At 35.8% G+C, this 24,477-nt stretch overlaps 5 protein-coding genes and 1 long non-coding RNA gene across 10 annotated transcripts; 2 read left to right on the plus strand and 4 right to left on the minus strand.

Annotated features, from left to right (window-relative positions):
- Positions 1-449: 449 nt before the first annotated feature.
- On the minus strand, positions 450-3,829 carry LOC140837749 (SWI/SNF complex component SNF12 homolog). Of its 3 annotated transcripts, none has more exons than XM_073203874.1 (4): positions 3,594-3,829; positions 3,357-3,440; positions 1,470-3,057; positions 450-973 (listed from the first exon to the last, which is right to left on the minus strand). In XM_073203874.1, the coding sequence occupies exons 3-4, from the start codon at positions 3,017-3,019 to the stop codon at positions 901-903; spliced, it is 1,623 nt and encodes a 540-aa protein (XP_073059975.1). In that variant the 5' UTR covers positions 3,020-3,057; positions 3,357-3,440; positions 3,594-3,829; the 3' UTR covers positions 450-900. The 3 variants fall into 3 exon arrangements, with proteins under 3 accessions (XP_073059975.1, XP_073059963.1, XP_073059968.1); XM_073203862.1 differs by having other exon boundaries at positions 3,357-3,466; XM_073203867.1 differs by lacking the exon at positions 3,357-3,440.
- A 4,297-nt stretch (positions 3,830-8,126) lies between these two features.
- LOC140837770 (exocyst complex component EXO70B1-like) lies at positions 8,127-10,609 on the plus strand. The gene has a single exon (XM_073203886.1). It carries the CDS (start codon positions 8,457-8,459, stop codon positions 9,999-10,001), a length of 1,545 nt encoding a protein of 514 aa, XP_073059987.1. The 5' UTR covers positions 8,127-8,456; the 3' UTR covers positions 10,002-10,609.
- Positions 10,610-10,674: 65 nt separating this feature from the next.
- On the minus strand, positions 10,675-11,165 carry LOC140837780 (protein transport protein Sec61 subunit gamma-1-like). The gene is made up of 2 exons (XM_073203893.1): positions 11,000-11,165; positions 10,675-10,919 (listed from the first exon to the last, which is right to left on the minus strand). Exons 1-2 carry the CDS (start codon positions 11,091-11,093, stop codon positions 10,804-10,806), a joined length of 210 nt encoding a protein of 69 aa, XP_073059994.1. The 5' UTR covers positions 11,094-11,165; the 3' UTR covers positions 10,675-10,803.
- A 2,263-nt stretch (positions 11,166-13,428) lies between these two features.
- Positions 13,429-16,354, minus strand: LOC140837823 (uncharacterized). The gene is made up of 3 exons (XM_073203923.1): positions 16,189-16,354; positions 14,187-14,343; positions 13,429-13,661 (listed from the first exon to the last, which is right to left on the minus strand). The coding sequence occupies exons 1-3, from the start codon at positions 16,189-16,191 to the stop codon at positions 13,612-13,614; spliced, it is 210 nt and encodes a 69-aa protein (XP_073060024.1). The 5' UTR covers positions 16,192-16,354; the 3' UTR covers positions 13,429-13,611.
- A 621-nt stretch (positions 16,355-16,975) lies between these two features.
- On the minus strand, positions 16,976-21,277 carry LOC140837831 (nuclear transcription factor Y subunit C-1-like). Of its 3 annotated transcripts, none has more exons than XM_073203937.1 (2): positions 20,468-21,277; positions 16,976-17,221 (listed from the first exon to the last, which is right to left on the minus strand). In XM_073203937.1, exon 1 carries the CDS (start codon positions 21,123-21,125, stop codon positions 20,472-20,474), a length of 654 nt encoding a protein of 217 aa, XP_073060038.1. In that variant the 5' UTR covers positions 21,126-21,277; the 3' UTR covers positions 16,976-17,221; positions 20,468-20,471. The 3 variants fall into 3 exon arrangements, with proteins under 3 accessions (XP_073060038.1, XP_073060031.1, XP_073060034.1); XM_073203930.1 differs by having other exon boundaries at positions 16,976-17,203; positions 20,468-21,268; XM_073203933.1 differs by lacking the exon at positions 16,976-17,221 and adding an exon at positions 17,668-17,883.
- On the plus strand, positions 17,228-17,614 carry LOC140837845 (uncharacterized). The gene is made up of 2 exons (XR_012119482.1): positions 17,228-17,410; positions 17,449-17,614. It is a non-coding gene; the product is annotated as an uncharacterized lncRNA (long non-coding RNA).
- Positions 21,278-24,477: the final 3,200 nt, after the last annotated feature.

The following is a 24,477-nucleotide window of genomic DNA, read 5'->3' on the forward strand; positions in this document are numbered from 1 at the left end:
AATAATATATCATAACAATAAATAATTCAAAATTAGATAGTTAAATGATAAAAACAATTTTTAATAATTCAAATGTATCATAAAACACAATCGTGATATTTTATGTATTTCATATGAATCCATTTACATAATTTCAATCTTTCAATCTTCTAGGGAACTAGATCATTTTATTATAGAAACATATTCATTTCCTCTACCAGCAAATAAAAACAAGAATTGTACGAAATATATTCACTTCCAAAAGATCTGGAAATTTATCAATATATGTGGAATCCACATTTTTTTCTCAATGGACTCCACATGTGAGGAAGATAGCATGAAATTTCCCTAGAATACATACAAATTGCTCTATATATAACCTTAGCATGCAAATATTTTCGATCCAGTAAATGCAAGAACCAACAAAGTCAATCAATCTACAGATTCAAAATTTTCATAGGACATAATGTCAATCCCACCAAAATAACTAAGCTTCGTCAGCTGAACAAAGCAAGCAAGAGAATACAAATTCGAATTCATTTTGAATATGCTGACAGATAGTATGAAGCACAATCATGGATAACATAATTCAGATATTTTAATCGATGGTTATGTGGCATGACAATGTGACGCGACTTTAAGGACAAAATACAGAACCTCTAGAACTAGAAATACATGTCTTAAGCTAGGTTATCACTAAATTAGCATATTTTTCAGACTGAAAAATATTAACATGAAATAAAAGTCTGGACAGGTCAATAGCATTCTAACTTAGTATTGCTTCTAAGATAAGGCTACTGCTGATATTCCCTAAAAATGGATTAGCATTAAGCTTTGAAATGGCCCAGAGCGAAATACCAATGGGACAAAAGGTAAAGGAAGTTCCACAAAAATTAGTGCACAAGTTTTAGGGCTGCACAACTATTTGCTTCCAGGAGCTTCATTGCCAGCAGCAGTCTTGCGATTTAGGTACCGGATAACTGCATCTTCGATCCTATGCACACAAAAAGGTGAATTAGAAACGCCACACAAAAAGGACAAAAATAAACATGCATCAATAGTTCAACTATAAAGATACAACTGTCTTGAATTGAAAGTAGGACAATGCCACAAGATTTCAAACAGTAGATAGGTTCATGAAAAGCACGAGTAAATCACTTGTCCAATGGAGTAGAAAGAGCAAATTCTTGGGACTTCAAGTCACTCATTGATAACGTAATTTTGATTACGCATTCATGGTCACAAATTAGGTATATAACTGAAGAACTTCAGTAGGAAGAGAAACCACAATGACATACTGACATAAAATAGACGTGCCACCACTCAAGCAAACATCAAAATCGCATGTTTGCAACATAAGCAATCAATTTTAACGATAGATGCATGTAAACTACGATTTCCATATACAGCAGTTCATGCAACAAATATGCATGCCACAAAGTTTTGAATTATCCTCAGTCACAAATGCCAAAAATAAAAATAAAAAATACCATGGTTGATCGTAAAACTCAGCTTGCCGCTCTTTCTCCACATCACGGTTGGTATCTAGTGCAGCAAGCTTCAAATCCCTGGCTTGAGAAGCAATTAAGGAATTAATGAACTCTGCAGGTGACTGACTAAATCCAAGAAAGAATGCCCGCCTTCGGCGATGCTCATGGATTTCCTTTATAGCAGAATAAATGGCTTCATCACAATATTCAATCTCCTTGTTTTTCTCTATGTTGGCCAAAAAATTTGACATTTCCCTTTCTAATGTCCAAGGAATATCAACAAGCACATCATAACAGGTATTTCCAGCGGGACTACCACCAGAAAGCTTAATTTTATGCTCTATGTGTATCGGACCAGCTGGAATCAAATGGGGTGTTATCTTCTGCATAACCATGGAAAATTTCAACTTGTCTTCTCCAAACACTTTCCTAAGAGGTGAATCCAACACGAAGGTGGAAGTATCACCAGGTGTTTGTAATTTTCTCGTTTTCAAATAATGCCAAAGTGCGGCAATAATTCTAGGTCGTGTCTCCACCTCAATGCCAAGAACTTCATGCAAAGCTTGTGAAAGCTTGAACTTTTCGGGGAAATAATTCATCTCCAATATAATAATTGCCGTGAATTCCTTGTCTCCTTTCCTCTTCACCTCAAAACCCTCGTGAAGCACAGGCGATCGAGTACTCTCCCAAAGTATTACGTTATTATCTGGGTACAGATTTTGGTCCAAGTAAATAGTAATTTTCTTGAAGAAAGTTGAAAACTTTGGGTGTGAAGAGCCTGGTTTATGCACCTGTCCTTCCAAAGTGGGATCTTTGCCATCTTCTAAAATTCTTCCAATTATGCGGAGTGTCCAAGAAGGAGGCTCAGCATTTTCCTTCATGGAATCTGTCTGTGCTTGGTTTGCATACGTGTTGAACAAATATAAACGCAGGATCTTCTGAGCACGTACAGGATTTTTCAGGGCTTCTAAAATGTCAACCTTTTTCCTCGTAAGGGCAGCATCCACACGAGACTCGAATTCAACCAGTTGAGTATAAAGAGCAGATTCTGGCACTATTGCTGCAACTTTATCAGGGATTGATTTATCCGGTAACTTCTGCTTCCCTCTATGTGCAGCTGGGGTCAGTTCCATGGTTTTCATGGGGGAAGCGGTTCCCTGAGCTGATAAGCCCCCAGACGGCCGAGAAGGTGGTTTGTGCAGGCGCTTCCCTGTTCCTGCCCCTCCAGAGCCAGGAGCGGGCACAGATGGTGAAGAAATGCTGCCACTAATGTGGCCTTGAGGCTGGGTGGCCATGACTTGCGATTGAGTATGCACTTGAACTGTTTGGCCCTGCGCAAATGCCTGCGCCTGAGGTTCCGATGGTTGAAAATGTCCAGGAAAGTAGGGCCTAACTGGAGGCTGGTTCTGGGACGGCATATTGGGTAGCTGTTGCTGGTTATGATTCATGGGCATCTGCATCGGAAATTGCGTTTGATTTCCTCCAGGATTTCCAAAACTCAAATTTCCCCTCACAGGGTGGTGGTTGTTATGAATATTATGGTGATTCATAGCAAACTTTCAATTCTAAACATCCAAAACCCACAATTCTGCAATTTGAAAATAATTTCATCATGTTCCAGAAAAAAATAACTTCCAGATAGCAAGAAAAATCATCTTTTTATTCTATCAGCAACAAAAACTAAACAATTCTTGTTCAAAAAAGCTAGCTAAAGTGAACTTTCACTTTCAATTGGCAAGGGGGATATCACATGATTTGAGGAGATTTGGAACCAAATGTGGGATGGAATCTTTAAACAAGAAAGTCCCGACAATATCGAATCAATTTGACGCAAATGAACTGAATCGAGTGGCTTATTAGCAAAATTTTCTAGCCGAGAGAAAGTACCAGCCCTGCACTCTGGTTTGAACATTTGAAATTTTTAGGCTCCATCACAGCTCGAGCAAATCAAAAACCAATTTTGAAACGAACCTAAACAGCTCCAAATCATATGGAAACTGAAAAAAAAAATCCAAGTCCATGAAATGAGATAAAGCAAAATAAAATAAAAGAAAAGTTAAAACATAGAGAGATGTAATATTATAACTAGAATAAATCCACACGAAAACCTGAAATTTAACGTACCAAGAAAGAGATGGAGTATAAATACGAGAGGGTGGGTGAAGATCGGGAAACAATGAGGATTAGACGCGGGCGGAGGAAGAGGAATCTATCTCCAATCTGAGACAGGTGGCGGCGGGGTGGAGGTGCGGCGAGGACAAAAGTGTCGGAGCTGGTGATGATGGCCGTGGTGTTTTGCAGAATGGATTAAATTTGGGAATTATAAATTGTGAAGGAGCCGCGAATCAAACAGGGATATTTGGAAGAAAAAAATTAATTTATTTGAAATACCGATGGAAAAATAATAATTGACAAAACAAAATATCTAAATTCGACCTGGTCTCTTATAAAATTTTTAATTTGAATAAAATTGTTAATTTTATCCTTTAAATTAAAACAACAAATAAAAAAAATTAATAATATTAATAATGTTAAAATTTTAATAAAATTAAACATAATAAATAAGAATATTATGAAAATTTTGGTTAAACAAAATACCAGCTAAACCAATTTAAATAAAAATAAGATTTCTAAACTTTTCCAAACTGAATTTTTAAATTTAGTAATAGTTGATCACAGCAATTTTGCCAGTAATACTAATTTTTTGGTTGTAAATTTTATTATTTTTGTAATATTTTTAGCATCGCCGTCACTATTAAACAATCAAATCAGTAAATTCAATTTTGTTTTATTGGTTTTTGACAAAAACTTATGTGAAACAATCTCACGAGTCTTATTTTATGAGTCAGATCTCTTATTTGGGTCATATATGAAAAAATATTACTCTTTATGCTAAGAGTATTATTTTTTATTGTGAATATCGATAGGGTTGACCCGTCTCACAGATAAAGATTCGTGAGAAGATCTACTCTTTGTTTTTAACTATTTATTTTTGAGTTTTAAAAAACTTGAACTTGTTTTAAAAGATATGAGGACCAAAATATCCCTTCTAATTCTATAATACCTCAAATATAAACTGTATAATAAACACAAATACAATTTATTTTGTCATGTCAGGACTTTATTTTATTTTTTGAAATGGTCTTTTACGTGGAGATAGTTCAAGAAAATTTGAAGAATAAAGACGTGAGGGATGCCATTGCATGTATAAATTTGATTTGCGATATAAATTTGCATAATTTTACAGAATGAAGAGTGAATCTGCAATCAATGCACCCTTTATTTGTGAGCTACAGAAGAAAACCTCAGACATGAACATCCTTAGATTTCCCACTCAACACACAGAAATCTCCTGCAACATAATCTTCCACTTTGAAAGATTTGCATAATTTGTGGGAAAATGCAGGCAAACTCAAAGCAGCATCGGCAGTCACTCTATCTTCATCGAGTGTGTCAAGATTGTTCAATACGTTGCGCTGCTTATCGTCTCCAAGCAATTAGCAGAAGCTTCAAACAAATAATAATGATCCTTTATCGACAAATGTAGCTTACCGCAGTAATGAACCTTTGAAGGTAGTCCACAATCAGCAGCTGCATCTTGCCATCGTAAATGTTGTGATCGCTTCCATCTAGTATACAAGCTTTCTGAATGAGAATAAAATTCACTGTGAGAACTACGAGAAAGCAAATGTGTGAACCAAATTCTGAACCATTTCAGTGAATGGATTTTGCATGTGATTACACGTCTGTTTACCTAACAAAAGATTAGATTTTGAGAAGGAAATTAGCAAATGTTGTTAAAATGAACTCAAGACGACATGGCAGTCTTCACAATGCTTTCATTAGCATAAATGCCTCGAACTGTGAGCGGTACAAGTAATGAACTCACAATTTTTCTCTCGAAGTTGCAACAAATAAGGCACCAACCTATGCTGATCACAGCCTTTGAGACCTGCTCATCAAATTTGACCCAGCCAAGGTAGAGCCCCAGATTCGATCAGGGAGCACAGATAGCAATCATCTGGATTTGTACGTATAAAGATGTTCCAAGGACAATAACATATGAGACAAACCATTTCAAACTGAAAAAAAAACACCCCCAAAAGAGATGTGTACACAGAATTTAACACCATCAGTGAATCAACAAATTGTGGAAGACCCCATAATTCTGGCCGGAAATCTACCAGTGAGTGGAATCTGCAACAGAAAACGTATCCGTTCCAATTTGGAGAGACTGGCACAGTGGCGCTGCAACTACCTTCATTTGAGCAGACTTTCCTGCTTTTACCCCCACTCTGTTAAAATCGAGGTGCACAATGAAAAATAGTTTTGAATAGAAAAAATGTATGCAGGATACCAGGCATGATGGAGGTAGTGGCGGACCCATGATTTTGGATAGGGCATGATGGAGGCCGAGATGGTGATTTAATATATTTGGCAAAATATAGACTTTTGGACAAATTACCAATAAGCTTAATTGTTTTTTTTAAAAAGATTAATTGGTTGGGTGATCCCAATTTCACCTCCACCCGGTATGTCCCCCATGAAGGGTAAACTCCAAATGCTAAGAAACGGTGTAATAAGAACTTACAGAAAATCTTCTATCACAAGACAATGCAGTGGATCAACACCCATTCTATTTGCAGCTTCAATGTATCTGATTATCAGAGATAATCGGATAACACAAGAGATAATAAAACAAGAAGGAAGCAAGCTTCCTTGCCATTTAAAGTAAGCTTGTGCTACATGTGATATTAACTCAATAATATATGTGTAATTGATATTGGTTATATTAGTGGCAGTAGTAGTAGCAGTAGCAATGATAAAGAAGCTTTACAAAAGAAAATTGCAAACTTCTCAATTCACAATGGATAGATCTTGTCAGTGGCTCTATGATATAACAACTTCCATATCTGGAGAGGGCTTCCCTGACTTTACCTGATCACTTCCAAGAATGGTAACAAAGCGTTATTTCCAACCTATGAAAAGCAACACCATGCAATTGATGGGCTTGGGAAATTACTCTTCCCATTGCAAAATTACCGTATACCTTTAGAAGTGATTTTGAGCGATGAGGTTATCAATACCATATTAATTATCAAATCTCTGTGTAGGGCAGTGACCTTGAAAAAATGCTACAACTAACCATACATAATACTTCTAAATGATAAACAGAACCTTCTGAATGAATAGAGTGCTTTGGTAGAAATATTACCGTCATGAAGGGAAAAAGGGACCTTTTTCCATCAATGTTTTTATTCAAATAACTTGATGCGAGTGAAACTGTATTCCATGTTTGCGAAGATGTCTCATAAGACGGTCAGCACGAGGAGTGGTTTGGCCTCTTTCCACCTTCCAAAAACAATGGATGATATTGAGCAAGTATAAAGTAGGGAATAAAAATCAGTTCAATCAATCATGCTCATCAAGTTCTACAAACATTGATGGTTTTGAGAAATTTATGATACTATAATTACATTTAATCGTCATTTCCAAAATTCAGCCGCTATTTAGTGGAGAAATATATTTGTTTATAACAAATCTAGTCGCACGGGTTTTGAATAGACAATGAAAGGAAATAGATCACCTAGAGTCATATTCTAGTGTCACTCTTTCACATACTTGTTCGAAAGTGCTACGATGCCAACCAGAGAGCCTCCGATACTTAAAAGCTCACAGATGTAGAAATATGTGAACATAATTTTTAGACTAACAGTCGAGCATCGCAGCTGATAATGGAACACAACTGGCTTTGGTAAAGCGAAGATTCATTCGAGTGAATAAAAATATCAATATCTTTCCGTGAACAACTTTTACGCGGAATTAAAAGTATCCATCATTGAATATATTGACAAGAAGGAACAAGTCCCTCAAGCTCAGACTCGGTACAAGAAATTAGAAGATACAAGCATTAACAAATACCATCATATTTTGTAATTACTGAGAAGCTGTTCCTATTACATTAAGGATGATTATGACTCACAAGCCGCTCCACAAATAATATAGACTTGAAATGATTGAGCGTGAACATAGGCAGACAAGTCCGTAACAACTAATGAATACAATAAATCATCCCTTCTTTCCATGTTATGCGAAGTATGCTGACTGTAGTAAAAAAACATGTACTTTAACAGTGGCAGCGACAGCCTATGACAGCACATGACTTCCAGCATCCAAAAAACACGTAGCAAAAATCAAATTTTCGACTAGAGGTACGCCGCCAAGTTAGAGATTTTATATTAGTCAGTTCACACAAGCTAGCTCAGCTACTGAAAACAGAAACCAAGAAAAAGGGATTGAAGAGATATATACCTGTATTCAGAAGGGGTCCTGTCCAAATCAAATATAACAGCAAAAAGACGAGTCTTTGGACGTTAATTCTCCATTGAACTTGCAGGATGTAATAGATCTGTGCCCGTTTGACGGGAAAGGGAACTAATACCATTAGTTTTAAGTATAGATAAGTAGCTGAAAGAGGGATCGATTCCCATTGCAAATAGGCTTATTGGAAGATAGCGTACAGAAGTTTAGTGTGTGTGCGTGTGTGTTTTCGCCTTTGTCTCCAGCAATGGCGTAGATTCTGAAAACTAATGAGAACTGTCTCGCATGTGCTAAATGCTACAAATATATTCCTATATGCCGTATTCGATATTTCATCAATTTTAGTGGTTTCTATATTTTAATTTTAATTTTAATTGATTAATAATTTTGGTCAAATTAAGGAATTTGTTGGTGGTAAAAAGAAATTTACAGATATTTTGATGAAATTATTGAATAAACATCAATTCGTCTTACGTGAAATAAATCATAAACAGCGGCGGAAAATTGGAATCAGGACTCAGTAATAAAAGATATTATTTCTCTTTAAAATAAAACTCGCATTCTGAAATTTCAATATATTAAATATTAACAAATCTGAAACTGCAGTTGACGAGATCATCCATTTGACCGAGGAACTCAAACTCAATCAACACGCTGCAGCTTTCGATGGCTTCTTTGGAGGATGTTTTCCGGCATATCCTGGTCCGCAACACTGTCCCACTGGATCCCCGGCGCCTTCGTCGATATGGGCTCGATTTCTCAGGGGCCGCAACAGCTATTGATGCAACTGAGTTATTTTACGATGAAGTGATTGAAAATATTCAAGATGTCAGCAGCAGAGGTATAAGCTTTGATGGGGATATGTCTTCCCTCGACTTGATCCATCCTGAGGCAGTGATTGATCTGAGGGAGATCGCGGATCAGATGATCCGATCTGGTTATGAAATGGAATGCCGCCAGGTCTATTGTAGTGTTCGCCGTGATGTTCTTGATAAGCGTCTGGTGATTCTTGGGGCGGAGAAACTGAGCATCGGGGAAGTACAGATGATGAAGTGGCTGTCCTTGGATGATAAGATAAGGAGATGGATTCCAGCTTTTAGATTAGTTGTTCGGGGTCTTTTATCCCATGAGAGACGTTTATGCGATCAGATTTTTACTGGGTATGATTTGATCAAGGAAGTCTGCTTCTTGGAAACGTGCAAGGAATGTGTGATGCAGTTTTTGGATTTTGGAGAGGCAGTTACAATTGGGACAAGGTCGACTGAGAGGTTGTTTGCCCTTCTTGATATGTATCAGGCATTATCTGCTGTGATACCAGATTTACAGGCACTATTTATGGACGGAGATGCAGGGGATATGGTGTGTCCTGAGGCAAAGGAAGTGTTAGATTCCCTCGGTGAGGCTGCGATTGGGAATTTTGTGGAGTTTGAGACTGCTGTTCAGGGGGAGGCTTCGAGGAAGCCAATGCAGAACAACGGTGAGATTCATCCATTCACTCGATTCGTAATGCACCATATGAGATTGCTAGCAGACTATGGTGATACTCTTGATTCACTTTTGGAGACTGTAGAGGATAATAACTGGGGACTGTTAGAAAAAGAGAATAATGATAATCTTGAGATAACAAGCATGTCTCTAGTTGCCAAGCGCCTCTTGGCATTGATAGCTTGTCTGGAATCAAATCTCGAGGAAAAATCGAGAATGTATGCGGATGGTGCAATGCGGTATATTTTTCTGATGAACAACATACTTCACACTGTACAAAAGGTGAAGGACTCAAAGCTCCGAAACATTTTGGGAGATCACTGGATTAAAAAACAACAAGGTCTGATCGAACAACATGCTACACATTATCTTAGAGCAGCATGGAACAAGATCTTATCTTGTTTGAAAGTTGAAGGTCTTGCAGCAAAGGTGGCTTTGAAAGAAAGATTGAAGAACTTTAATACTAGTTTTGAACATATCTATAGGATTCAGGCTGCTTGGAAGGTTCCAGATCCTCATCTTCGAGAAGACCTCCGCATATCCATTTCGGTAAAAGTGATTCCAGCATATCGATCATTCTTGGGAAGGTTTAGGGATCATATAGAGAGTGAGAGGCATGATTGGAAATACATTAAATACTCTCCTGAGGATTTAGAGAATTGTTTGTTGGATTTATTTGAAGGAACACCCCTGATTCTGCAGCACATCAGTAGAAAAAGTACATAGAAATGCCATACTCGGTGACAGGTATCCTGCTTGTTTTCAAGAATATTTCGACTTTTACCTTCTGCTTGCTGATGTGCTATTCACACCCCTCTGAGACAACATGCTAGGCATTATCTTAGTGCGTCATGGAGTAAGGTCTTGCACTGTTCGAAAGATGGACGGTTTCTCTGGACCTCAAAGCTGGGTAAAGGAAAAAATAAAGAACTTCAATACCTGTTTTGAAGATATCTATAGAATCTAGACTGCTTGGAAAGTTTCAGATCCTCTGTTTCGAGAAGAGCTCCTCATATTGGGTTCGCAAAAAGTGATGCCAGCATACCAATCTTTGGTTTCTTGGACGAGTGAGAGGGGTGCTGTAAAATACATTAAATACACCCAGAGGATTTAGAGGATTCTTTATTGGATCTGTTCGAAGGAACACCTCAACTGAAAGGTGTCCCTTTTGCTGTGATTTCAATATAATTGTAAATTGTTAAAGACTTTTACTTCCAGCTTGCTTATGTGCTCCACTTTTGGTCTGAGTGTGTTGTGGACATTGTTGTGAGAGGCAGGAATTGACACACTCAGACAAATTATTATTGGAAAATGCAATTCAGGAAATTCGACTTTTTTGGTTATATCCCCTAATTTATCTACTACTCCACGTGGTATGGTTATTATAATTTATGTAATAAAAACACCGTTTTCAGCTGACACCCAAACCAACATTCATGTTTTTTATATTAAGCTCCCACTTCCAAAACATTTAGCATCTATTCAAACACAAAAGTTATGACAGCTCACAGAGCACCGAATGGATCCATCAGGAAGCACCCACGATGATATTGTTGATGGGAATGAAAATCAACTTGACGAAAAACCCAACAAATCCCATCACGACGAAACCGATGGCAGTTCGAGTAGCCACCTTCGAGAATTCTACAGACAAAATCAACAGTGATTCACGAAATTAAGAAGAAATTCAAATGACGTACCACAGAGAGGGACGCGCGCGCTACCTTTGCGGTCAGGCTTGTGGCATCGCTTCACAAGACGAATGCTGTCCTTGGAGAACTCTCTGAGTGGATCGAAAACTGAATCCAAAGCATCCATATCTCCAGATGTTTTCTCCTTCTCACTTTCCTAAATCTGGGAATCGAGTTCGGAGATTAACAAAATCAGGGATCTATGGGGTTTTTTTTAAAAATATTATAATTTTAAAACTTATTTATTAAAATATAGCAGTTTTCAAAACTTTACGAAAATATGGTAATCTGGAGAATGAACCCGCAGATTCAGAATCGGTTTATCCAAAACCGTCGCTATTAGCGACGGTATTCCAAAAACCGTTGCTAATTGCGACGATTTGAACAACAACCGTCGCTAAGGCAAGGATTCCCTTCCTTTACACAATTCCAAATAGCGACGGTATTCCAAAAACCGTTGCTAATTGCGACGGTTTGTACAACAACCGTAGCTATGGCAAGGATTTACACAATTCCATGCGTATAACGGTGTGTTTGGCGACCCGGATTTGGGAGGATTTCATGAGATTTGGATTTCAAAATCCTATTTTTACTGTTTGGCAAGATGTTAAAAAAAAAGGATTCGGACTTGCTTAGGATTTCATGGGATTTCCACAAGTATATCCAAATCCCATCAAATTTGATAAGATTTGGTGGGATTTGGATTTTAAAAACATAAAATTACTTTTTTATCCAACACATCATTTTCCACCAAAAGTTTCTAAATGGTTAGATTTTTTTTTCCTTTTTAACTTTTTTTTAGAAGTTGAAAGATTTCGTTTAAATTTTATAAGTTTCTTGTGTTATTTACTGATTAATATAATAAAAATTATAGTAATTACCAAAACCTCTTTTTACGTTTAATAATTAATTTTATGTTAAAGTTTGAAGTTGTTTTATGATTTTTAATTATTATTTTATGTGCACTATGATTAATAAATAATAATTAATTTTTGAATTTACAAATACAAATAATAGAGAAGAATTATTAATTTCTAAACTTTTTTTAGTTATTTATGTTTATATAATTTCTAAAGGTAGTTTAGTAAAATTTTAAAATTCCAAATTCGAATCCTTTTTTCTCCAAATAAGAAATGGATTTGTAAATACCATTTTTAAATTTTAAACCAAACACCAAATAGAATTTCAAATACTTGAGCAGTTTTTTTTCTTCGGTCCATGTCTTTTTTTTTTAATAAAAATTCAGTGATTCTTTTTCTGTCGCATATCAATTTATCCAGCTCAAAATATATTTTAATTTCTCAAAAAATAAAATAACGTTATTTCACATATAAATTTAATTCCATAACAATAATATATTAAATTTAAAAAAAATAATGTTACCTCTTAGGATTTACTTATATGAAATAACCTGTCAAAGTTAAGCTTTATTACAAAAACAAAAATTATAAAACAATATTAATTCAATAAAAATAAAATTGATGAATCAAAAAATTTTATTCAATCACAATCAAAAAGTTATAATTTATTTCACATAATATATTTTGAGCTGGATAAATTGATATGCGACAGAAAGAGAATCACTGAATTTTTATTAAAAAAAAAGACACGGACCGAAGAAAAAAAACTGCTCAAGAAGAGTGTCGAAACTGAAAAGTTGAGCCGAAGATGAGATGAATTCGTCAAATACTCGGTGAGATTTATAGGCATGGGATTGTGTAAAGGAATCCTTGCCATAGCGACGGTTTTTGTTAAAACCGTCGCAAGTAGCGACGGTTTTGTAATACCGTCGCTAATAGCGACGGTTTTGGATAAACCGTCGCCGACTGAGAATCCGTTATCCGTTGTTCATTCTCTAGATTACAATATTTTCGTAAAGTTTTGAAAACTACTATATTTTAATAAATAAGTTTTAAAATTATAATATTTTTAAAAAAAACCCGGATCTATGTCCCGATATATACATACATATGAGGATACAAGACGCGTCGACGATTTCCTATTGGTTCAAGTCTAAGAAGGATGACGTAATTACAATCACCGAATAACCCTACTATCATTTGACCCAGGCTCAATCTATTTTACACTAGTACTTAAATTTTTATTACAAGTATTTTTTAAAAAATAAATATTCGGAAAAAATACACTTATTTTTGCTTTGTTTTTTTTTTTCCTAATTTTTTTACTTTTATATTTATTGATTTGTACTTTTTTTAAAGTCTTTTCCTACTAAAATTCACCGTCTATAGTCTATACCCTATATTAATAGCGACTAAACTTATATGTTGTGTATCATATAATATATGAATATTATGTATTACATATATTATGTTTCTCGAGTTTTTGTTTAAATATGAGATTTGTAAAGTTAATTATGATAGGAGATTTTTATAATAATAAAATATGAAAATTTAACTACAATTTATCATACTAAAAAAAAATATAATAAATCATGTTCACTTAATAAAACACAATCACTTGTATAATAAAATTATTAAGGCATACCAAAAGATGTAAAAGTGTCTAAAAAGGCTCTCCCATGATAAAACTTTAACTAGGAGATGAAGTTCACATCAAATCCCATATGCCAAAAGTGAACACCACACCCAAGTTACATAATCTACATGCCGAATTTCACTACACATTTATGCCATGCCTCCTCCACTTGTTGCCATGCGGATAATCTGAAACAAGGCTGGAAAAATAACAAATACATATAGCAATCAGTTAACAATCGAAGCAGATTAACATTAGATAGCTGTTAGGAGTCGTGCAAGGATCGGGATGGGATAGACAGAGGCATACACCTTCCCTCGCTGAACATCATCATCGCACCCAATGCATCGACTCATACGAGATGCTTAAAAATTTCAGGGACGCCTTTATCAAAATATTCACTACAATAGTCTCCCCACGACATCATTTAAATGTTGTACCGGATTTCAGAGAAACCATTTTTAGGATGATATATTCATTGGTGTTTCGTGTAATATACCACTGACATCGGTCATCCTTAGGGACATAGCTCACAAACTGGTGAATGAGTTGCATTTTAAAAGATAAAAAGGTTTCTGCAAATAATTTTGCAATAAATCAAAGTTACATGGATGCATGGCATTAAGGTAGTTAAAAATATGGTACATAAGTGAAAGTTGAAATCTTTTTCTCTACTCATACGACAGAAAATGATGCATATGCGTAGGAAAAGATAGCTACTTACATGATCCAACAACAACAAATATGATGAACCCAAGCACCACAGGGCCTACAGGATAAGAACTTCCTTTCTTTTTAATTGTTTCACCAGTTACACCTCTCTTCTTTATGTTCTTCTCAAATTTCAATACCTTCCTATCAGCCACACGCCTTGAGGTTGTCTAAAGATGAAGGAAAAATAAAGCATTGTAAGCTAACAAAGAGGGCAATCCAATTTGCAAATTGTGATTATAACACCCTACAATTTATGAGAATCCACAAAGTATACTAGTTTTGCTCGTAGGACACAACATATCCTTAAATACTCCAAAACAGAGAAGAAAAAAGACTAATATGAACCATAAATATTTGCTAATCAGTATATAGTTAACAAAATAACAAAACCTTGCATCATCAATTATTTTTTCAGCATTTTCTTATGTAACCAACTCATCTAAAGAGTAGCATACACGTGTGTGTGCGTATAAATTTGCCTTGGATATAGATACCCAGAATATAGACATCTTTTTTTTTTCCTACATAATAAGTTTGGACAGACTGAAAGCATGCATCATTACAGAATCAAATCTCATGAAAGACAATTCTACCGTTTGTGCTCCTAGTAAAGAATCAAACTAAAAATATAGAAGAAAATTACAGGCAGGAAGTGAAGCCAAGAGACATCAGATGCAAATACGTAATTGGAGCTGAACTTCATGCAACATCAGAGGCAGAATCGACTAGCTACATTAACTATTAAAGTGATATACGTGAACAGTAGATTAGTGGTTTAGCCAGACCACCCATCAATTTTACAAACTGATGATATGAAGGCCATGATGGAGGAGTGTTCTTCTCCTCCCATGAGGAAAACGACCCAATGTAGGAATGGATGGGGAACCCAGGTCTACTAGCAATTACCAGGGTGCTTAAGCTAGACCACCCAGAAATTCAATGGCAATCACAAATTCACAACAGAATAAACAGAATAGAAAATTTTCTCTCTCCAACTGGTCTCAGAATCATTTGATCAGCGGGTGGCGACCTTCCATGCGCTAAGGGGAGAAGTATCAGACATTAAGAACAGATCGGATTTGTTATCCAAGCAGCCAAGAAGAAGTATCTGGCGTTAAGTATGGATTGGAATTGTTCTCCAAGCAGCTAGGAGATGCATAGATCAATCAAATGAGCGATTTGGCTTCTCTTTAATGACAAACAACTAGGATAGACCAAAGATGACAGGAAGAGTCTCACAATTACGAGCAGAATTGAAAGAATTGATGAACAAAATTTTCAGGGTGACCAAACCAATGCTACTCAGTTTCCAGTTGGGGACATAAACAAAAGTCTTCATGAAGCATTGACTGTTACGGACTTCATTATTATGGACCATAATATGTTGGGCATAGGCCCAATAGTCTCAAGCCAATGGAAGAATCTATATGTACGCGTGAATGAGAATGAAATGTGGAGTAGTAGCTGGTTAGAGGCATTCACGTTAATTCTGTTGATTTAGAATTGGTTGTGCTAGGGGCAAGAGTTCTTCCTCTTGTAAAGGTATTAAACACTTGGCTGAGTAGTAATACTCAGATTTTCATATTGAATCTTGAGTTTTATTTGTGTTTGAGTCATTAGGAAATATTTTTACCAACATTGACGAATCACGAAGGCTCAATTATTTGAAGAACAAACCAACACTACATGAAGATGATGTGTCATGAAGGGAAGGAGCGCAGCTGAGAACTGCAGCTGTCATATCGCCTCCTGGCAGTACCCTCGTGATAATCCATCAGGCAATCAGCTAAAATTCATCCAGCCCCAGGGCCAATTTTTTTCCAATGAATTTTCGATCCATATTTATGATTCAAATTCCCAAAATCACATAACGCGAAGGAAAATTAAACGCATACAATAATACGGCGTCGGGAAACCATCAATCCCCGTGATACAACCAGTAAAAAAGGGGCAAAAAGAAATTCGAAACATCAGCTGTGGAAAGAAAAAAGAATCAAAACGAAAGAATTTACCATGGTTGAGTGGGGAAAATTTGCCGTTGCTATTGGGGAACCGTCGAGCAAGAGTTTCGATCTTCTATAGCGGATAAATTTCTTTGGGGCTTTCTTTAGTTCTCTCGATTGTCTAAAAGGTTGGAGGAGCAAAACATTTGTTCTTCCACCACTTTTTTTTATTTATATTTATATTTATATTTATGTTTATTTATTTTCTATTTCTGTACGCAATTTTTTTCTATGAAATTTATTGATTTTTTCCAATTAGTTAGGCGAGTTACGATAAAGAAGTATTAGGCTTCAATTTTTTAAAGTATTTTTATTTAAAAAAACGGTTTTGATATTTATAAAATGTTGAAATGTTTTTTTGTTTTTAATTTTGAATATAAATAGATGCATAAAACAAAAACTCAAACATTCTGGTTTGTAAAAAAATGGTTTTTTTCAAACAATAGATTTATTCTAGAGCAGTGAGAGAATCTCACGAATCTTTATCTGTGAGACGATTCAACAGATGGTTCAACATACCGATATTTCCAATTAAAAAAAATTCTCTTAACATAAAAAATAATATTTTTTCATGGATTATCCAAATAAAAAATCCGTCTCACAAAACACGACCTGTGAGACCGTCTCACACAAATTTTTGTCTATATTCTAATGGTTTTTCTAACCAAACGGATTTTTATTGACGCTTTACTCTCTCCATGTAGCAAAGAATCTATGTTATTTCTTTCGTTTTCTTATGTTGAATGCAAGACACAATCCTAAAAAATACAAATCACGCCTTATTTGGTCATATGCAGAAACTGAAGAACCAAGATCATGGGATAAAAAAATTCAGTAGACTGTAATTTGCACTGAAAACATGATCCACACATGGATTGGAAGAAATAAATTCGAGTACCTACACACAAAATCAACTTTTTTTAATACAAATTCCGGAAGTATCAAGTCATTACAGTAACACCCATATGCAGGGATACTTTCATGTAGCGTCGTCGAGTCAGAGGCCTTTTCACCAGAATTTCAACTGTAAGAAACAAGATTGCTACAATCAATGTCAGCAAGCATCCATATATTCTATAAGCAGAAAGGCAAGTTGATCAAGTTTAGTTGCAAGGCATGAGAATCTCCAAATAAAATTACGACGACGACAACAATCACATAAGGAGCCATAGTCTAATAAACATACTGTGAATGTACACCAAAGAAAGGTTGAAAAAAGTAGTATAGGACAGTTAATGGCAGAAACAAGGTAGCTGAGTTAAAATAAAGCAATTTTTTTGGACGGTTGCATTTGTTAAATGAGTTCATAATTAACTTTAGTTGGGAAATTAATCCAGGAAATATTTGCAAAATTAACTTTACAGGCTATATTTGGATCCATCTACCTTAATTTGTGGTATGTTTTGGAAAATGGATTATGTTTTTACTGTAAATGTGAAGAATAAAAAAACCCAGTGGAACTCCATGAAGGCTTGCTTACACTGTATCCTCACACGCAACAAGTACATAGGTCGCACAAGCGGTACACTATTATACACTTTCAGATAGAACTCCGTCATGTCTCGTGCCTACTCGTGCGCTTGCAAGGATGGCGAAGTTGCAAGCCAAAGAAGTAACCACCCCGGCCTGATGTCCACTCGGCCAAGAAAAGGCTTATCCTCTTCCTCTAAATTCTTTACATGTAATCCTAGCAACTCCTGGCATCTTTCCTCGAATAAACCATTTCATCAATGCTCACCGAACCAAATTAATGCCAATGGGTTTAATATCAGTAAGATGAAAAAAATTTCTCAAATAGCAAAACATCAAGACGCTTGCTGTAATTTCCAACATCAAGTTCATCTATTAAGCTTATTCCTTTAATATGTAAGGTTGCTGAGTTGCTCGCTAAAATGAATAATATTTTCTCACATAGCACATCAGGTTGCTCTCTTTGATTTTCCAACATTGGGTTCATCTATTGACCTAATTCTTTTGGTATGCTTGCACACTTGCTCTGTTAGGGAAGAAGGTGGAAGATGGAGGTAGATCATTTACAGGTCTCAAAAGTAGAAAGCTGAACGAGGCAAACTCAACATTTGATATAATTCTACCATGAGAATATCCTTATAAGCTGTTGGGGAAGAAATATCCCACAATTGATAAGAAGACTCAACAAATTATGCTTTTCTGTCATTCTTTCTATAACCCCTTGATGTACCGTGTACGTACATGTCATAACCTGACAATTCCATTAACTATACAATAGTCATATGTTTGTACATCGGTATCATATGTAGTTACATTTGCAAAGCCCTTAACTATCAAACCCTTTAAGCTAGTGACAACCAAATTAACCAAGCACAAAGAAGTACTTTGGATCCTAATACCAAAAAAGAGAAGGAAACTTGTTGTGAGCTGTAACGCACTATTATCTTGATCTACCATGACTGACAGAATCATAGTTTTCTGGGTCATAGAAGTACAACATTTATTTTATCACACAAAGAAGCAATATCATAATTTATCACAAATATCACGTGAAAAACCAACCTCCCAGTTTCAAGAACCAATCACATACTACACCATAGTAACTAAAATCCTCACACGCATGTGCTTAGGCTCCAGGAATAGTGAGGCTCGGTCCTATACATGTTTTGATCGCTACCTAGATATAGGACAGATCCAAAATAAAATGCAAGATAAATCTAATTAATTTTTTTTCTTGGAGACTAGTGACTATTTGTTTATTGTTATTAAATAGTTCGTAAAGTACGTTGGAGTATGAAAAATGAAATTCTCTTCTAAAATTCCAGCACACAACTCCTATGGATACTTCATCTCAATAAAACATGTGCCTCACCTAGCACTTTGCACCTAGACTCTACAACGCACATGAGGTTTAGTAGTGCGCCTTGTGCTTCTATAAATATAGTATACATTCAAAAGTACTAAGTAGCACAACCATAAAAAAAATAAAGCTCGTGTCAATTGTCACCACAGTAATACAACTTTGCAACATGATATACTAACCGCATAGGAGGAATACACAAATGTCGTGCATAACATGAAAGGATTCTCAATATGCAACAACAATTGCATAATAAAAAAACAAAAACCCGTCAAATATCAAAATTGACCACTGAAAACCTCAAGGAAAGAAAAACTATCAATAACATTCATATACGTTATTGTCCCTAAAATTTTCATATATTTACAAGATTAAAATGTTCATATTTTGAGTTTTTAACCATTGTTCTATTGCTTGTCTCACAAGTATGGTTGGTTGAAAAACCTTATAGCGAATGGAACAAGACGAAAGGCTACATTCTATTAGTCTATCATGTTACACTAGGCGGATGAAGTGTCATTGACTGGGAAAATAATGGTGGAAGTGGAATGGCATAAGCTTGGTATGAAATGGATGCCGCAACTGATAAATCAGTATAGAATGAGCCTAGGAAAGGTAAAATGGTCTGGGTTGTGGATAGACATAATTTGCTAAATTTGCAGGTGTTAACGTTATATTTCTAAGTTTAAGCTTCAACTATAGTTCTATCGTTTGTCTCAAAAGCATGGTTCATGAAAATGAACTTGTTTTGGATGGAAAAGGTGAAAAATGCTACAACAATTGGGTAAAAATAAGTGGATCCAACAATAAATCGGTAATGAAACAATTAATAAGTCGTCTGGGAACAGTCTCGACATGGAACAGTTAATAAATCTGCTATAGAAAAGTTGATATATCAGCTATGAACGGGTCAAAGAAAAGGCAAAATGATCTAAGTATCGGTAGTAACTCATCTCACAAGCACGGTTCATCCGAATGATCTTGTCGCGGATTATAAGGTAAAAAAGGTCGTGTACCATTGATCTAATATGCAATGAAGACAGCATGGTGGATTCGGTAAGTATAGAAAGAACGGTAAGAATGGAAGAAAGATGTCTATAGCTAGGTCAGCTTCGACCACAAAATGCAACAAATGGTAGGAAAAAATGTCAAGAACTGACTTAAGCATTCCAATAAGCTGCAGTGGAGAAGTCAGAGGGAATTTAAAATTTGCAGAATGGGTGGTGATAATTGCATTATGACGGTATATATATAGTGCCCACGGCGCAACCTATACAGTCACTGCAAACAGTGCTCCCAGAATGCATCGACTCATCGCTAGTTGTAAATTCGAACATGAAGAATAATAATCAAAATAACAAGCCCCTTAACAGAATCACCTACAAATTCTCCAAAAACGCCAGATCCAAGTAAAAATGATGAAAATTAATTAACAAAGGAAAGGAAACGTTCAATTACAGAGTTAGCCTTGGCCGTCGAGGTTGCCGTGGCCACCGCTTGCACCACCGCCGCTGGCATACGAGCCATCATCAGCCGCTGTCTGCCAAACCGACTGCCACGCCTGCGATGGTGGCGGCGGCGCCTGCATGTAAACCCCCGGATCCACAGCGGGACGACCCATCATAGGCTGACCAATGGTCGGGTAATAGTACGGAACACCAGTGACTCCACCTGCACCGGCCGCGGGCCCCACAATCCCACCCAGCACAGCCGCCTCATCCTTGATCTCATCCCTCGGCACAATGTCCACCAAAAAATCAAAAATATCAGTACGCGTAATGGCCGCCGCGATGTCATTTTTCTGGAGCGTACGGCGCTTGTTCTCCTCGGCGTGGAGCCAAGATCTGATCGTGAGCTCCAGAATGAAAAGCTCGCAAGCCTTGGCGAAGAGGATTGGCGCCTCCGCGGATATCATGCGCACGTCCTCATCTGCCTTCATGATCTTCTTGATTCGAGCCAATGGGAGCTGGTGGTTCTTGAAATCGTTAACCTGCTCTATTTCCTGGCGCTGGTAATTCCAGAACATCTGGAGTTGCTGTTGCTGCTGCTGAAGGAGGTGGTGATACGGCGCTGCAGGTGGGTACGCCGCCGAGCTCTGCTGCGGGTTGTTTTCCATTATGTTTTCTCCTAGGAAAAGATTACGAGGATGAATGAGAATAGGTTTGGCAAGGGAGGAGTGATGATATGGGAAGAGGAATGGCAGGGCAATAAAAGAGTACAACTCGTGAAGAGCAAAGTACAAAGTAAATATCTCCTGGTGGAGTGGAGATAGTGATTTCAGCGTGGATGAGAGGAGGATAAATAGTGTGTGCTTGGTCGTACAGACATGGCAATAATTAAGCCAATGGTTATATGCTATCGATAATTCTTGGTTTTGATTGGACGAAATATGGCCATGCCAATAAAAATATCTTATTTATTGTCATGATGTGCATAGAAATTAAAACTTATCATTTTTAAAATATTTGAGATATATTATTATTATCGATCAGTTTTGATATGCTGTACACTTACCGTGCACACTTATGTGAGCACCGATGAGGTGTCACTCACCCATTGAATGCGCAATTTTTCTATATTTCATCACATCCAATGAGTGAGTGACAACTCATCGGTACTCACATAAGTGTGCACGGTAGGTGTGCAGCATATCAAAACTGATCGATAATAATAATATATCTCAAATATTTTAAAAATGATAAGTTTTAATTTATATGCACATCATGAGTGAGTGACACCTCATCGGTGCTCACTTCTTTTACCGCGTCAAACTTTCAATCTTATAATTATTATCAATTATAACTGATTATAAAAACTACAATTATAGAGAGAGAATTATAAATTTTAATAAAATGACAAATATTTATCCTACAAATTTGTTATACAACAAAAAATTGGGAAAAAAAATCGTCAAAAACTTGTATGAGACGGTCTCACGGGTCGTATTTTGTGAGACATATCTTTTATTTGGGTTATCCATGAAAAAATATTACTTTTTATGCTAATAATATTATTTTTTATTATGAATATCGGTAGGGTTGACCTGTCTCACAGATAAAGATTCGTGACACCGTCTCACAAAAAACCTACTCAAAATAATCTCATTCACGACCATGTGATTTCAATATGACGTCGATCCACGGTCCAAGTGAACCCAAGTCTAGGAAATTTTCATATAAATTAGCGACCCATGACGGACATGATAATTCACTTGTATATATTTTAAATGTAAATAAGTTTATTTAAAAAATTCAAATTTGTTCATGTCCCCAAGCTAGACAAGTTACACAAGACCAATAACTTGAGTAGGGCATCTTCTTCCATTCAATCCCTTCAACATGTGGAGGAAGATGCCTTAATTCGGGCAGTCCTTTCTTGAAACACAATCAAAGGATGAAACCTGACCAAAACAAACAACCATTCCCTAACATCATCGTCTAATATTTATATAAACACCAACCTACACATTCTTTGTTGAACACTTTCCTTGATATTAAGGATCATTTTTAGTACTTGGAGCTTGCTTGATCATTAATTAGCAAAAGAACAATGGAGGATTGGGCACCGATTTTGATCGGTTTTCTTCTGTTCATCTTGCTATCCCCCGGAGTCATATTCCAGCTCCCCGGAAACATGCGACGCGTCGAATTCGGGAGCTTCACGACCAATGGGAAAGCTGTGTTGATACACACTTTGCTTTTCTTTGCAATCTACACTATTCTTATCATGGCGCTGCACATTCGAATCTATTTTGGGTAGTGAAATAATTTTACAAGTTTGTAGGAATTATTGCATATGATGATTCTTATACATTTACAAATAAATTTACTTTTTTTTTGTATTTTTTTTTATGTTTTGGGAAACTCGTGGATCTAAAATTTGCTGTTATTTTTCATTGATTTATGTCATATAAGAAGATTGTGAATAGTATTGGTCTTGTTTCCTCTCCTTTGACACTTGATCCATTAGAATTCCCAACTTGGCCCATTAATTTAGTAATTGACTCCTACTCAATTTCAGATATTCATTTAAATATAATAGTATATCTACATGAAATTACCGGGGTAGCTTACAAAATAACATTGGTTAAATATTTTTTTTAAAAAAATAACATCCACAAGTGCATTTGAATACAATCAAATACATTTTATTTTTTAAAAATGAAGTTTAACCAAAGTTGTTCGCCATATTTCTCTAGAATTTTATCGTTCATATTTCATGACATGACTAAAACACACGAAATTTCGAAACAGTTAAGAAACTAACCTTGATTAATTTTTTTATAAAAAATATTAACTCTCTTTGTCTAACGCACGGGACTTTTATCATATGATCATAAACATGGTATTTTTCACACGACTTCATCCATTCAAATTCAAATAAATATAAAAATGTGCATTGTAATATTAATTTGTGTATTTCAAGGGGAAGATTGCCAGTTTAGTCAACCAAGTAACATGTGATCGAGTAACTCAATTGAACAAGATCAAGAATTAGAATATGTTTCTTGTGAGACGGTCTCATGAATCTTTATCTATGAGACGGGTCAACCTTACCGATATTCACAATAAAAAGTAATAATCTTAGCATAAAAAATAATATTTTTTCATGGATGATCCAAATAAAAGATTCGTCTCACAAAATACGACCCGTGAGACCATCTCACCCAAATTTTTGCTCAAGAACTATATCCAATTCAGTTACATAACTTGTCATGTTGAAGATTGGCTTTGACATATGATGAAATCCATCCATGGTTATCTAGACTAAAATGTTGAATGCTTGTCCCGCCTACCAAAGGACCATATCCATTCCTTAACGCCAATGCGCACCACATCTTTCCATTGGGAATTGACACAAAGCATTATGAGATAATAAATACGAAGTATGTTTTCTGTGAGACGGTTTCACGAATCTTTATCTGTTAGACGAATCAACTCTACTGATATTCACAATAAAAAGTAATACTCTTAGCATAAAAAAGTAATATTTTTTTATAGATGACACAAACAAGATATATGTCTCGCAAAATATGACCTGTAAGACCGTCTCACACAAGTTTTTGTCACAAATATCATGCTTTTTATGCTGATTAAATAACTTTTTGCTTATCATTTCTAATTATGAACTACACCAAGTTGATATTAAAAAATATTTTATAAATATTTTTTTTTTTTTGGACAATACTACAGAAATACCTTAGAATTAATATGGACCACACCAAGTTGACAATTAAAAAATTAAATGTCTACATGAAATTTATTGCCAGAGTACGTATGTACCAAAATTGAAAACAGATTAAACAAAGGCTTTAACCCCACATGCGATTCATCGAGTTGTCAACGTCGTATTCTCAATTAAGTGTCTTAATTAAGTTTTTTCTAACCTTACAGCCTTTATTTTTGGCACTTTTTTTATTTTATTTTTTAAAAAGAGTGAAAACAAAAATCTGGGCATCGATCTTATCA

Source organism: Primulina eburnea, chromosome 1 (genome assembly GCF_022965805.1).
Source record: "Primulina eburnea isolate SZY01 chromosome 1, ASM2296580v1, whole genome shotgun sequence".
Classification (NCBI taxonomy): domain Eukaryota; kingdom Viridiplantae; phylum Streptophyta; class Magnoliopsida; order Lamiales; family Gesneriaceae; genus Primulina; species Primulina eburnea.

Bases quoted from the DNA above. Each gene is read 5' to 3' on its own strand.
- LOC140837780 (XM_073203893.1), bottom strand. From the start codon at position 11,093: ATGGATGCTTTGGATTCAGTTTTCGATCCACTCAGAGAGTTCTCCAAG. The intron at 10,920-10,999 runs GTAGCGCGCGCG...TTTTGTCTGTAG, and splicing joins CCACAAGCCTGACCGCAAAG to AATTCTCGAAGGTGGCTACT.
- LOC140837831 (XM_073203937.1), bottom strand. From the start codon at position 21,125: ATGGAAAACAACCCGCAGCAGAGCTCGGCGGCGTACCCACCTGCAGCG.
- LOC140837770 (XM_073203886.1), top strand. From the start codon at position 8,457: ATGGCTTCTTTGGAGGATGTTTTCCGGCATATCCTGGTCCGCAACACT.
- LOC140837823 (XM_073203923.1), bottom strand. The intron at 13,662-14,186 runs GTAAGTAGCTAT...TTATTTTTCCAG, and splicing joins ATTTGTTGTTGTTGGATCAT to CCTTGTTTCAGATTATCCGC.
- LOC140837749 (XM_073203867.1), bottom strand. From the start codon at position 3,019: ATGAATCACCATAATATTCATAACAACCACCACCCTGTGAGGGGAAAT. The intron at 974-1,469 runs GTATTTTTTATT...TTGTGTGCATAG, and splicing joins GAGTTTTACGATCAACCATG to GATCGAAGATGCAGTTATCC.